This window comes from Solea solea, chromosome 17, assembly GCF_958295425.1.
Source record: "Solea solea chromosome 17, fSolSol10.1, whole genome shotgun sequence".
NCBI classification, from domain to species: Eukaryota; Metazoa; Chordata; class Actinopteri; order Pleuronectiformes; family Soleidae; genus Solea; species Solea solea.
Window position 1 is genome coordinate 11,385,053 of NC_081150.1, and position 15,481 is coordinate 11,400,533.

General features: G+C 41.4%; 1 protein-coding gene across 2 annotated transcripts in view; it reads right to left on the reverse strand.

Annotated features, from left to right (window-relative positions):
* The window catches only part of LOC131443493 (tyrosine-protein phosphatase non-receptor type 14-like), a 36,435-nt gene that overhangs the window by 8,825 nt on the left and 12,129 nt on the right, over positions 1-15,481 (reverse strand). For both annotated transcript variants that reach the window (XM_058613171.1, XM_058613172.1), the window contains exons 2-12: positions 14,981-15,394; positions 11,957-12,132; positions 5,050-5,147; positions 4,183-4,250; positions 3,736-3,806; positions 3,543-3,630; positions 3,335-3,423; positions 3,094-3,181; positions 2,771-2,853; positions 2,189-2,249; positions 853-931 (exon numbers count right to left, since the gene is read on the reverse strand). In XM_058613171.1, coding sequence (XP_058469154.1) covers positions 853-931; positions 2,189-2,249; positions 2,771-2,853; positions 3,094-3,181; positions 3,335-3,423; positions 3,543-3,630; positions 3,736-3,806; positions 4,183-4,250; positions 5,050-5,147; positions 11,957-12,132; positions 14,981-15,154 — 1,075 coding nt within the window. In that variant the 5' untranslated portion in view covers positions 15,155-15,394. The remainder of the gene's footprint in view (positions 1-852; positions 932-2,188; positions 2,250-2,770; positions 2,854-3,093; positions 3,182-3,334; positions 3,424-3,542; positions 3,631-3,735; positions 3,807-4,182; positions 4,251-5,049; positions 5,148-11,956; positions 12,133-14,980; positions 15,395-15,481) is intronic.

Below are 15,481 nucleotides of genomic sequence, written 5' to 3' on the forward strand. Positions count from 1 at the left end.
GGGGACCATAATTTGTGCCCTTGGGTGCATTCTTTCAAAGTGGATGGTACATTAGAATTAAACCCTTGTCATGATTAAGCCCTTGTCTCCCCCTTCTGGAGTTCTGCAATATCCACAGCGTTTGGTTCTGTAGTTAAACTGTCTTTGCTGTTATGGAGCCATAAAAAAAACTTTAACATTCTCAAAGTGTGGCAAAAATGATCTCTGTAGGCTTCTGGTTGCGCAGCAACAAGTCGTGAAAATTTCCCACCAGTAGGAAAATTGTGGACATGGAATATTTTCTTCCCACCCGGATGAAACAGACAGTGGTATGCATCTTATTGCTCTTTATTGGACAATGGAGTATTCTCTCATCTCATGTGGAACCACGAGCCAGCAGCAGACATTCACAATCTCTGTTCACACAGACAGTGAGAGTGTGATGCCTGAGGTCACACTGCAGCATGATCTCACACCCTCGCATGGTAGCACACCCAGAATGTTTTTTCCACATGCTCTGTTTTACTGTCAAACACGACTGAAACGCTCTCAGATTATAAGAAAGACTGACTGTGTGAACAAGTTAATGAGAGAGCGAAGCACAGATGAGGTCACTGCTCTGCACCCCTAGCATTGGGCTTTAATTGGCTGGGAGATTGTTAAAAATACAAATGGGTCGTGAGTCACACGCCAGACGGGAAAGACACCCAATTAGCTCCATTGAAATGCTTCAGTTATCGTAAGGGAGGGACAATGCATTAATTTCACTGTGGTTAAAACAGTGAGCGGCAGGGGCTGAAGCTTACTCTAAAAATGTGTTTGCTGTTTTATTATTTTTTTCTGTATATGTGTGTGTGTATGTTTCTCACATACCTTGGGAGCTCTGTGTGTCCTGATAATGCTCTCCATACTGGGAATGCATCGACTGGAAGTTACAGGACTGAGGACGAGGCTGAAAGAAGAAACAAATTAAATGCAATACTTTTAGGAAGGATGTAATCGACTGTTACTCTCCATAAAATCCAAGTTGTGCACGTCATTGTGATCTGCAAAACTGAAACAACGCTAAACAACCTTAAAACCACAGTGCATAACTTTTAAATATAAACAAATATCCATTACACTCAAAATGTTGTCCAATTAGTTCACACAATGCTGAATCAGCCTATCACCTCCACTCCACTGTCTCTGTATTCCTCAGTATACAGTGTTTTGATCTTGTGTTGCACAGGAAAACAACTCACATTTTATTTCACATTTTTTTCAAGATATAGGCAACAGAAACATTGAGCAAATAAAGTGAAACAGCTGCAAAACAGGCTAGAGCATGACTGAGAACACAAAGAAGTGCCCACAAAACATTTCAAAAGTGAATTCTCGTGTTCAAAATACCCGGTCGTTCAGCAGTTTGACAGACTAAACGCATCTTGCCCCCATCCGCCCCTGCACTGCCTGTGTATACACACAAACACTTCACCAGTCAGGTCTGATAGTAGTGCTGGACAAAGCCCATTCTCAGATAAAGGTAAGAATGCAACATACAAATAATTACATTCTTTGTGTTAACAAAAAAATACAAAAAAAGTTATGCACTGTAGCTTTTAAACATGAAACTTTCTCAAACAAAACAATACTAATATATAATAGATTTAATTTTCCTTCTATTTCAACCTAAAGTCATTTTTCTCTTTTTTTCATGTCTAACCAAACCCACACAACAGGTGATAATGACCGACTCAGAGCCACTCTAGGGTCATGGAGCTGTCAAACGCCAGTGCCTGTGGTTCAGACATCTGAGCACTCAAGTGGACTGACTGAACAGCTATTGTGCCACATTTAGCTTTGCCATTGTCTGGCCAGCAGAGAGAAAGACGTGCAAATCACTGCCTTCATTGTCGCACCGGAAATCAGACCAAGCAACACCCTTGCAGACTTTCCAGCAACACCCACCACACCAGCACAGCATGTTAAAACCAAAGCTCCGTGGCACAATTAAGAGCTGCTCTGAGTGGGAGAGCAGGGTCAAATCGCTAACCACGGCCATTTCTGTTCTCCCTCTTTAAATGCTCCTTCTGTCTCTTGGCTTCTGGGCTAATTTACGCAGGCCACAGACAATAACAAAAATAAATAAATAAGGCCGTGTCACAGCACTGAGCAAAATCCAACGATATAAAACAACGTCAAAGAGAGAAAATTAATGTTTTCGTACCAGTGAGATGCGGTGAGTCCAAGTGGGTCTCCTCCTGATTGGTGCAGGTGAGTGAGTGGGCCTGAAGGCAAAGAGGTGGAGAACACAAACCATGATTCACAACCAAACCTGGCCATGATGATTCAGAAAACTAAAGCACTAAAGAACTAACTAAACAAATTAAAGTCAACTTTGTTTAGTTAAATAATTTGTTTTGGGCTAATGGAGAGACTACAGACTGAAACAAATGGACGACTTCTCTGCTCGCCTTTCCCAAGCATGTCAGGGAACTACGGTGGCCTTTGCATACCAAAAAAGAATTTGTGTAGTAAGCTTCCACTTCTGGTCTGTCCAGTCAGGCTGCTGTAGAAATTGGTGGCTAAAGATGACAGCCTGTAAATCAAGGCCCTTGCCTAATATACATATAAAATACTTATTATTGTGATTATACACTTATACAAACACACTTATGGGTAGTATCTTAAAATGCCGACAATAAACCCTCCTAGTTGTTGCACACTGCACCTTTAAATCACATATATCAACAGATTGAAATGTTTTAAAGGCCTTCAGTCGGCCTCTCTGTGTGGCCTCGAGACTCACTCGGCACAAATCTTGTTCTGTTTGTAGAATTTGTGTCTGGCCGTGAAGAGGCGAGCGATGTACTTTGCCATTTCCATATCCTCCTGCAGATAAAAACACAGGAAGAAAAACATTGATTATTTTATTTCAATACACAAGTTGTATTCATAGGAAATGAAGACCAAAATTCTCTGTGCAGGGAATGTGTGTGGGTTTTTTTGTTGTTGTTGCACTTCCCACTGGAAACCTTGTACATGTGCGTGTGTGTGTGTGTGTGTGTGTGTGTGTGTGTGTGTGTGTGTGCGCGTGTATGCACTGGGACCACCTTCAGACACAACACTCACCATGTGAAAAATGATGGTGTCGTCTTTGCTCGTTATCTCCACTGTGATGGCTGACTTGTTGTGTGCTATGGTGCCAATGTCCTTCCACCTGTCATGCACACATACACACAAAACACACAAGGATTGAATTTTCCCACATTAACATGACATTTTCTTTCACACTGCTGTATTTGCATTTTTGCTACAATATCATAAATGGGGTCAAAACTCCAGAATACATAAATACGGAGGGGTGACTTACTTGTGGAGCATGATGGATCTGCCGTTTCTGTGTTTGACAAACACCCCAACGAAGGACACGCCAATGAAAATATCATTAGTGTAGTTGTCCTGTGGAAATAGAATGATTTCATAAATAAGGTTCTCTCACCACCAAAGTATGAGGCTCCTTTTAAAAAGTGAGTATGTGTATGTGGGAGGCTGGAGAAAGTGATATGTAATTTATCTACCTTAGCAGCAAAGCTCTCCTGGCCAAAACCATCCAGCTTTTCCACCTCCTTAATGTATAACAGCTCTGCTTCAGCAGCCTGCATCCGACTTAAAGACACAGAGAGACACAAGAAATGTCACCTTGTCTCTGGATCTATTTTTTTTTCATGTGTGCACACAAGTATAAGCAGGATAAAATGATCTTGACAGTACCAGTGACTCTTGTGTTCCTCAGCAACTTTCTGGGTCCACTCCTCGAGTACCTCATCACCATGAGGCCAGTTCTGAGGGGAAAGAGGAGGCAGCGAATGAGGCGAAGATGGAGGAGGGGAACAGGAAAAAAGAAGGAAAGAACAGCAACAGGTGAGGAAAAATTGAGCTTGTCTTAATGAGAACGAGGGCTATTAAATGAATCACTGTCTAAACTAGTTTTGCAGCTCAGCTGTAATAAAGGGCGCTATATCACATAGCTGACAGTTCAACAGGGTAAAATTGTGTTTAATTGAGGAAACACATCTGCTATGAAAAAGATCTTTATCTCAGTCCAAGTTCTCGCTTACGTTCAACCTCAGGGAGGAGGAACACAGATGACGCAATAATGCCTGCCTATAGGCAACACACACACACACACCTGCGTATAGTGAAGGTTTAAAAACTCACCACTGGGAAGAGCACATACTCCCTGAGGAAGTCCTGAGACATGAACTGGGTGAAGTCTCCAAAGTCAGCTAAAAAACAAACGATGTATAAATATAAACATCTTTTCATGTGCACAATGTAACAGCTCTGAACGGTTTATATATTAAAACTTTATTGAAAGTTCTATTTTCTTTATAAATTATTTTCTATTCATAAAGTTATAACCCTCCCACAGAATTTTACAAACGATAACGAACAAAAACATCACTGCCTTGCTCTACCTAACTCATTTTAATAAAAGACTGTTAATGTTAAATACAGTTAGTTTACTTTTTCTTTGTATAACAGTCTGGTACAGAATTATAAAAGCAACGTTTTAACGGGATTATCTTGTTAAGTTAACACGTAATTTAACAAAGTCAATCATTAATCCAAGATTTGCAGATAGAGCCTGTAAGTGCATCCTAAGCACTGTTCCACTGTTTGTCTGACAAAAGGAGGAGCAGCAGAGGATCCTCGCCTCCTGACAGATAAGAAACTTCCTGATGCTACTAAGGCAAACCTTGGAGCTGACGATAAGCTAACTGTGTGTTTACATTCCCCCAGAGACACAGACAGCACCCAGGAACAAGACCAAGAAGATGGAGTGAGGCTGTGTGTGTGTGTGTGTGTGTTTTAAGACTGATACCATAGGAGCTCAAGTGGACTGGGCTCTCCCACTGGTATGCAGCCATATTAGGTAGTGAAGTCAAGATGACCTGAGAAAGAGTGAGTTTGTGCTCACTCTTTCATTCTTGTTCTGTCTGTCTCCCTCTGCTAGGTCATCCACATGAGATGTTTGTCCCTGGTGTGTTTGTGTGTGAATGTGTGTGTGTGTGTGTGTGTTACCTTGTACTGCTAGGCCTGCTAGTCTGATCCCCTGCGCAACTGTGCAGTGGAGACGTTCATCCAACACCTCTTTCTTCAATTGCAGGTAATACTGGTACCTGGAAGGAAGACAGGAAGAATTAATCACATGCCTTTGCTGTCAAAATGTAATTGATTTCTCCATCAGCATCTGCTGTCAGCATAATAAGAGGCTTGTGTTAGACATTAGCATTTTCAGATTGCCATTATAGACATGTTAACATGCTGATGTTGGCACTCATATCAAAGCAATGCAGTACTGTTTGCTTTTACATATCAGATTGCATACCACAGCCGTTCTACTGTAAGGCTAAGTGGGTGGCAGTAAAGGCAATCTCATAGGCTTTGAGGAACTCACTCCAAAATCGGCCGGTGGTCAACGTTATTTTTCCATCTAGCCACACTGTCTCTGAATACCAATTACATTAAATCAAGCTGGAAATCATGATGGGTCCCAGTTCAACACATTAAGCCAAGGAAAGTAAGAGGAGTTGTGCTCATGTCAGTGCACATCAGCCTCTGAATGATTGCAAACATCTACTGAGACACCACAAATACACTTCTAGCTTGTGCAACAGAAAGAATGCGTCAAGACGGCATTGGCAACCGTTTTAGCTGGTAAAAACAATGCCAGAGACGCCGTTTTCTAGAATCCTAGAGAGGAATGGATGAATCACCACTATTTGAAACACCCGTGACTCATTTTTGACTTGAGAAGAATGCCATATGTATACCAGCAGAGGCTAAACAAAATGATTTAATAGGTGTATAAATTTACAGCGAAAAGCAAGCGTGTTTCACTGAGCTGGTTCTAATAAGGACTGTGTTTAATCTTCGATGGGAACAACACCAGCTGGAGAAGAGTAAAGTTTTGTAACTGTGGTGTGAATGTGATTCAGATCGGGACTTCATGCCCTGCGGTTTTGGGCAGAGGTGGTTTTGCCAAGTGTAAACTGATATGATGACATTGTTAAAAATGTGGAGCCCACTCACAGGCTTCACGAAATGTGGTACAAAGTCGGTCCCAAAACCAAGAGGCTGAAATACAACATGCTCATTAAGTTTCTGAGCTCCTTTTGTCCACTTTTAGCTGTGGTCCAAATGGATGTTTGCCTTTTTAAGAATGGGGTGACCACACAGGAGGAAAGAGAGGACTGTCGGTGTGATTGGGCCCAGCTGCATAAAAGCTTGTGTGACGTTTCCTGTTTGTTGCTATGGTGACCACAGGCCGTGTCTTTCCAATGTGGGCTGTGAGACACCTTTTCTGACATCCATCCATTCCCACTAATACACACACATACACACAGTGTTCAGGAGGAAGTAAAAATTGGACAGGCCGTGCCAGGAAACACACACTTCCCTGAGGAAACAGCTAAACTATATATGCTTTGTCATCATCCTCTACAACACAACAAGTTAATGCCTCAGTTTTTTCACTTTTTGTGCACTAAGCTCCCTTTTGTGATATGATTTGCTCTCACAGGTCCACTGTGTCGTGCCCTCCCTACTTTACCTCCTCACGTCTTCCATGTTTCTCTTTCATATTTTCTCCCCCTCTTCTCTTTTTTGGAGCTCGTCTCAGCGCACTCTTGGGCCTATAATCTGACCCCGCCCTCCTCCCTCACCCTGTCATTACACCCGTTGGCCAAGTTGCCATTCCGTTCCCGTGGCAACCCTCTAATTAGCCAACCCCAACCACTGTAGCTGCAGAAGGGGGGCGGGGCCTGATGTGGTCTGGAGGGGAGGAGTCTCAGGGGACACAAAGCCCTTCAGATGATTGTGGACTCTGTTTTTACAAACTCCCCGTGTTTTACCAGCGCTCTCCATACGGGGTCTGGGGAAATGTTGAGGTTGACAGTGGTTGGTTCTTATTCTGAGGTTCAGTGGAAACAACATGATGGTGTTTAAACATATGTGAGGCCAGCTGCGAAAGAGGCAGACGGTGAACTGTTGAAATAACTACGAACAAGTGAAAGCGTGACAGTAAATGGTAGAAAAAATAGGTTTCATCGCGTGCCCCATGGCCAAGGGAGAACCCAGAATTACGCAAACAGCCGCAAACCATTTCATAAAGCAGTGGCTCCCGACTACTTTGGCTTTTGACCCTTAAAACAAACACGTGACCCCAGAACACAAGTAGAAATTGTCTAAAGGTTGTAACCAGTGTCACTGTGTCGTGAGCAGCTGTGAGCTTACAGGTTGGAAACACAGGTGAATTTAAGGAATTTAATTGTAACATGTAGGAACATTTAACATTTAAACTATGAGTGAACAATTGCTTTAAAATAAATATTGTTTGATTTTCGCAGCCTTAGTCTAAGCCTTCCATATGAACTTTAGGTCAAGGTCTTCTTTAACAGAGGTTGCTATGCTGCCATATTTCAACAGCAGATTGATTTATAACAAACCATCGTTTTGAAGCAGAAGCTTACTATGCAAATGAAAAAGATTGAGATCATTTCATAGTTGCCTGATGTACTTGTGAAAGGAAGGGGTGAGCAAACAAATCCTCTGTTTGTTAGATATCCCGTTTAGTTCCTGTGTTCAATCTATATTAGGTCAACTTGCACTCCCTAAAAATGATATATGAAAAACTCTATATTGATTTATAAATTGAGAAATAACATTAAGGGCTTTAGTTTATTTTTTTATAAAATGAATGAGACTAATGACATTTAGTTTTTGTAATGTTTTTGACCATGAGTCAACACAAAGACATCCTTACAGCAGCACACACCTGGCATGTATGTCAGAATGACGCGTGTGCTGTCATGCTGTAATAACAGGTGAACATACATGGCGAGCAAACATGAGGTAGAGCTTTCCTAACTTGGAGTTAACTTGTAACTTCCATCATAGCAGAGTGCTCTGCTGGCACTCCAGGCAGCCACACAGTCACAAAGAGCTCTTTATAAGCCCACGCATGTTCAAGTCTCCCTCAAGACGTGCTGCCAGATGTCCAAGCGGCCTGGACAACAGTCCTTCAAACATATGTGCATGCATGAATCTGTCTATGTGTTCACACAAACACACACACACACACACCCTCCCCCTGCCATCTCTGCAGTGGTATGACCCCAACTGCCCCCTCAGCCTGGGGATGGGTCCAGACGGCTTGTGTGGGAGGCAGGAGGATTTCACTTTGAAATGTGTTGAATCAGCAAGGGTCACAACAGTACAGTGTGTTTGTCTGTCTGTGTGTGTGTGCGTGTGCGTGTGCGTGTGTGTGTGTGTGTGTGTGTGTGTGTGTGTGTGTGTGTGTGTCTGTGCGTGTGTGTGTGTGTGTGTGATAATTGGTCGAACAATGCTAGGATTTCAAGGCTGTTGGTGCCGGTGGCCTTGGGGGCTGCTGGGGCCAGCTGGCCTCGCTGTGGTCAACAACTCTCTGTTTAGGTTCCTCACTTTCTCTTTCTGGACAATGTTGCCTGGTCTTTCATATCAGTGAGACAGAATGAAAAAGAGTACACACTACACCTCGCAAGTTAAAGCTAAAGAGAGTGATTTACAGATATTAAAAAAATATAAAGTAGAAATTGGTAGAAAGTAAGTTTGATGATTGATCACCAAGCAGTCAACTCTGCTGACCTGCAGCACACACAAGAACCCATTCTGTCTCAACACAAACAAGAGTTTTCCCCACACGCCATAAAAAAAAGTTTAATTATACCCACTACTGAGCAAGCGAATTCTCTGATTTATTATGGTTACAATGGTGGAACAATTCTGGCTAAAAATGTCTCTACGTTGGACATGTGGCTGTGGAATATGACAATATCTACTGTGCAATTTTAAAGATTCTCTACCATTCCAAATTTGTGCAGTGTTTAACAGTCTAAGATCATCAAGAGGAACAATATTTTTGTTGTCTGCAAAGGGTTTTTGTCAAACTAGAACAGCTAAGCAAGTCCTGATGACCACAATGATGCAATGGTGGGCACTTCTTGTGGTTTTTCTGACCCAAAAAATTGATATTTGTAGCCCCACGATTAATAAATGTGGTATAGAGAAGAGCAGAAGTAGCTTCAAGAATGTTTGGAAAAAAGAAAATGGAAAATACTTGAAATGCACCCTCAGGCATTTGGATTTTTGATCTTGTTTGTAGTCATCTACAATCTACATATTTGATGAAATGGGCATTATTCCATTGGCTTCAGAAAAAGGCTCCACCTTTCTTGCATTATAACTGCATGTTAGTGTGATTATTGGTGTAAATATGTGGCCAGTGATCAGACGGATACACGGTCAGAGACTTTTGCCCCCCACTCTGGGTGAATTTCACAGCTGCATGCAGAGAGGAAGAGAGGGAAAGAGAAACAGACGAATGGATGGACGGGAAAAGAGGGAGATCCAGCATCAGATTACACATGAGTCAAACTCTGAACTTCAAAGACCTGACCACATTATAAAACTCGCATTACCTTCTCAGTAAATCTCATTTACTCACAGAAAGCCTTAACCATCTATCTGGCTTCTGGCACTAAAATGTGACTGAACTTGTTTCTAAAAACCTTCTAATCTGTTTTACTAGATATATATTTATTTTCCTGATTATATAATGACATAAGGTTTAGGATTACTATATCTCTTATGCAGTCAACATATATTAAGAAATATCATAATAAAATGATTAAAAAAATAAAGATAAATACAGTTAAAATACATGTAAACAATGACCTACGTCTCAGTTGGTAACTTATTTAATTACGTAATATGGGTTCAGTTGAAACTAGATGACATAAATAACAGCATGACAAGTCTTGCTGCCAAACTTTTTATTTTCTCTGTCTGCTCTTTTCTTCCTCTTTGTCTCCGTCATGCTTTCTTTGAACCCCTTTCAGTCCAGGTGTGTAGAAAAACAATGATGTAGGTCCGCTTCAAAAGGATCTGACCCCAGTCAATAAGTGAAGAAAAAAAGAGCTGTCTGCTAAACTGCATTTACTTTTACTGAAAACTCACTGGGGACAGGTAAAAATGTTGCGCACTTCATCGAAAAAAAAAAAGTTGTGAAAGTTGTTTTCACATTGATGTGGAGAGAAAAGGAAGGGCTTTTAGAGAAGTTTGCCTCGGGAACCATGTACTCACAATGCAGTGACTTTTCCGCCAGAGCTGCAGCTGGCTTCTGAGAGGATTCTTGGGGGAGTGTGCGAGGTGTGTGAGGTGTGTGAGTGTGAGTGTGTGTGTGTTTTGTAAACTAGACATCCCCCACCCCCTTTACCCCCAGCACTTTTGCTAGGAGGAATGTGTGGTCCGCCTCCTACGCTGGACGGCTGTGCCAACATTCCTGACTAACATAAGACGAGAAAGAGGGAGGGGAAAAGAAAAGGAGGATGAGGGGATGTGGAGAAACAAAGTAAAATGTGGGACCAGAGTGATGAAGAGATCTGCTCTTGATAAAAAAGGAGTAGGAGAGACACGATGTACTGGGATTGTGAGAAAGAGTGGGGGCTTGAGAAAACGAGGCGAGTATTGTTCACTAAATTACCCCCCAGGCCCCATCATAACCCCTTCAACCCCATAACCCTACATACATGCACGCACACACTTACACACACACACACACACACCGATAAAGCCCGCAGGGGATTCCTGGAATACCATCTCTTTACCAGGGCAGATCCTGGCCTCAGTATGACAAACCTGCAGACACACGCACTCCTGAGATCCTCTCTCTATCACACACCACAAGTAAATCAGGTTAATCCCTGGTACATGATTATTATGTGTAAAATAAAAAAAAGTGATCTCGCCTTTAAAAAATACTTTCAACAGTGTAAACGGTTGACACACTCCTACACACACACAAACACACAAAAGTCAGCTTTGACCAGCAGTTGACCTCTCCCCCATCCTGTGAAGCAGAAGCCGCAAATTCACCAGCTCAGTGCGAGGTCTGCAAGAATGTGAGTCTGTTTGGACATTTGTGTGTGTGTGTGTGTGTGTGTGTGTGTGTGTGTGTGTGTGTGTGTGTGTGTGTGTGTCTGAGTGGCAGACCACTAAACACTGACACCTGGATGCCCTATTCCCAGCTGGCTAACCTGCTCATTCACACATCACACACTGAATATACAGTAGTATCAGGACATAATAGCTACTTACTGTATGATGTAAATGTACCTATATATATATATATATATATATATATATATATATATATATATATATATATATATATATATATATATATATATATATATATATATATATATATATATATATATATATTAATATATATATATATACACCGCTTATAAAATATATATAAAATGTCCTTGCTGTCTGTAGAGGTGAACATTTTCCACTGTCTTCATAAACGCAGTCAAATTCCGTCTATGCTTGAGCAATGAGGTTTTGTATGTTTAAGAAAGACGGTGTCAGATTATATATATATATATGTATATGTATATATATATATATGTGTATATATATGTGTGTATATATGTATATATGTGTGTATATATATGTATATGTATATATATGTGTGTGTGTATATACACACACACACATATATACATATACATATACACACATATACATACATATATACACATATATATACATATACATATATATAATCTGACACCGTCTTTCTTAAACATACAAAACCTCATTGCTCAAGCATAGACGGAAAATGTTCACCTCTACAGACAGCAAGGACATTTTATATTATATTCAGGAAAAGGGCTATGAATGTAAGGAAAATAAATGTTCCCTTTGAGGTGGCAACATATTGGCTGAGGCTACATAAAGTACTAAGACTATTAAATATTTGAAAGGTGCAGAAAAACCCTGTGCACAGAGAAGCACAAAGTAAGCAAAATAAGGAAACTTGACTCATTACGACATATTTAAAGAAGTTTTGTATTGGCATTGGTTTCTGAAGATATATTACCTTGTGGCCTCTTGCTCTAGCCGAGAAACATTGGGCACATAGAACATGACACCAAAGAAGAGCAGCGGCTCGTTGCCAAACTTGTCGAGCTGCTTCTTGAGGGGTTTCTCCAGCTCAACCCATCGCTGAACCGGGGCCTGCGTCTTTCCTTGGAACCACAGCCCAAAGAAATGGGTCTGGAAGAGGAAAAAGACATGGAGAGAGAGTCATTGTATTGTACAAAGTCAAGGAATGGAGATGAAGAGAGCAACAGGTAGGAAAAAAGCAGAAGCAGAATAAAGACCAAAGAAAACATCAGTAAATGGAGGAGGCAAAGGTTTGTGATAAGAAATGGGGACTGAGAGAAATTGTTGAAGGGATGAGTTCAGAAAGTAATTGGAAACAAGTAAAGCAAACAGAGAGGAATTCATAGCAGCTGGTCCAACATTTGACGTCAGTAACTCTATTAAACATAAATATTAGCCCAGAGCCATTAGCAATAAAATAATCCCTAGAGAGAAGAAATAGGTAATGATCCTATCTGTTTATAACAAAATGAAAACAAAAGTCATTTCCTCTCGGTAAAGACGTGCTACTTGAAAATTTGAGCTCAGCGCAAAAACAAAGTGAGCTGTAAAATGATCAAGCTGTTCAAATGTATGAACTTCTTAGGAAATGTTTCATGTAAAACATGCTGTATTTGTTGGAACTCAGACAAGCTGTAACACATTCAGACTGCAAGCAACAGCCATTACCCCAACTATGACTAAAATTATAGTGTTTTTGGGATGTCCTCATGTTTCTTATCAGCTAATGTTCTTGAAGCCAGCGCAGAAGCCTGTAAACACAGATCTGGGGCAGGTATCAGCATGCTGTGATCATTTCCTGTGACATTAATTTTGAAATATTTCAACCAAATCAAAACAAAAATCAAAAAGCAGGAGCCCCGTACGACTTATCTTAGATGTATGTGCAGTGTGTGAGATGGAAAGTCAATTGTGTGACAATTGTGTAAGTCAATGACATTAGTCAGATGTAACTGTGATCTTCCTCCATTTGTTGAATTCAGTGGCTTATATATGCACATGTGACCTTGTGAGGATGTTTTGGCTGGTTCTCAGATCTTTTTTTAAGGTTTAAGACTTGGTTTTAATGTTTGTAATACACCTGGGTCTATGTGAAAGTTAAACGATGGTTAGGGCTCAGGTAAGGGGCTAGGGAATGCATTATGTCTATGAATGTCCTCGCTAAGAATGCCGTACAAGTCTGTGTGTGTAACAAGAAGTAAGAACACCTGGTTTTTTTCCCGTGCGGTTTGACTCTACTGCGATAAAAGTCGTAAAAGCTGCAATATGCAGCTGCAAACGTATGCAGACACACACTCAGGGTCTCCGGTTAAGTAGTTAAGATGAAAACAACTCATTCGGAAGGACACACACACACACACACATACTGTATGCACAGGACAGACAGCGGCTGGAGCAGAGACGTCACATCACCTTATTTATAACATCACTGACACCTGGCAAATACCACAACACTATGCGAGTACACAGAACAACACTGCTGTCCCTCCCTCTTATTCCGTGAGCAGATCAGTGGGCACACACACACACACATATTCATCAAAGTCTTCAGGAAGCACACATATTCTTCCTGATGTGTGAACAAAGTATCTATCACTCCACAGCCATGAAAACAACACCACAAACGAATAGTTAAAGCCTGATACAACGCTACAGACGCCTGTCAATTAGTCTGTTTCTACGCACAGTCCAGACGAGCTCAACAAGCTCAACGTTCGGTTGGACAACTGTCTTTGTCCCAGTAAACAAGCATGAGTGGGAAATTGATTTATTGAATGAAGTGTGTCCATCTCATCTCAGCTCTACTAAGCTTGTTAGTATTAGGCAGTCACAGCGTAGCATGTGGCTAGATGTCTTCCAATCATTCATTAACTTAAAAAAAAAAAACAGTTTTCTTACTTTTCTGTCTCCAAAGGATGCTGGTAAATGCAGTAGTAGCTCGACTCCCAATTCGCATAATGTGGATGTGTTAGACTTTGAGTGATTTGAATAGTACAATTTCAGTCCGACTAACACAATCATTAGTTTTTTTCTAATGTCATGTAAAGATAATGACTGACAAAGAGCAAAGGACAAAGGTGAGAGCAATGATGAGAGACTTGGATTTGGATAATCACATATCCAAAGTGAGTCAGTGTAAAATGATTAAACACCATCAACAGAAGAAGAGTATGAGAGAAGACAGACAGAGAGAGAGAGAGAGAGGACAGGAAGGGTTGAAGTGGGACAGGGGGATGAGCATGCATCTCTTTCTTCTGGGAGTGAAAAGACGACAAAGGTAGCCACGCATCGTTAGTGACAGACAAGGACCCTGCAGGAGAGAGACACGAGAGGACAGGGAGACACACACAGGGTGAGGGGGTAGACACGTAGTGATCTCACACACACACTTACACTTACACTTACAAGTGTCAAGTCAACACTGGGTGTTGGTATACTGATGCATGCTTGCTCTACCATGAATGCTGCTGACAAGGATTCATGGTAACATACACAAACATCTGACTCAGCATTTAAAGATATTTAATATTGTTAAAATAAAATGTCCAAATGCAACAAGACTTATGTTTTTACAGTATTTGACTGATTAGTGTACAAACATAAGCCAAAAGATTTGTATCACTCTTTAAATCCATATAAATCCACATTTCTTTTCAAAGTAACTGACTTTTTTGTTTGCCTTTTAATAACGTCATCAGCTTTACCATCTCTGCTATAAATTCCAGTAAAGTCTTCATATCAGCCTACGATTCCCCAACCACCTTAATAAATAAAATAAATAATAAAAAACATCTCGGAAATGCCCAACATATGATAACTGAAAAACAAACAAACAAATCCAGCTAAAGACAAATGTATTGTACACTGTACAGAGAGAAAGTTGCTGACAGATGTGTCCAAAAAGCTTATGACACATTGCCTAATAATACCATGTACCATCGTAACATAATAAACATACCTCCCGCAGCTCGAGCCTTTGGGCCACCGCCTCCAGACATTCCTGTCCCGTACTCTCCACTGACAGAGTGCATTCAATCACATTGTTGTCCAGCAGACGAATCCTTGTCACAAAGTAGTTCTTGCTCAGGACATTGTAGCGCCGCGTACGCCGCAGCTTCAGCCGGAAGGGCATGGCTTGCCGAAGGTCGCGGCCGAGTCGCAGCCGAGTCAAAGGTTAAAAGTCAACTTGGGAGCAAGCAACCGGAGAGAGGGGCGGGCAGGCTCTATGACCTGGCCACTGCCCCCCTCACTCTTGCGCGACGCCAGCCACACCACCGGGTGGAGAGATGCACCCAGGCAAGGTGGTGGCCCATTCCCAAAGATGCCAGAGGAGGAGGAGAAGGATGATGAGGTGGAGGAGGAAGAGCGGGTGCTGTCAGGAGAAACAAAAAAAAAAGTATTAGTCCATGAGTATGAACTCCTGAAATACAACTTTGCGTGGTTTTACAGTTTCCCCTAT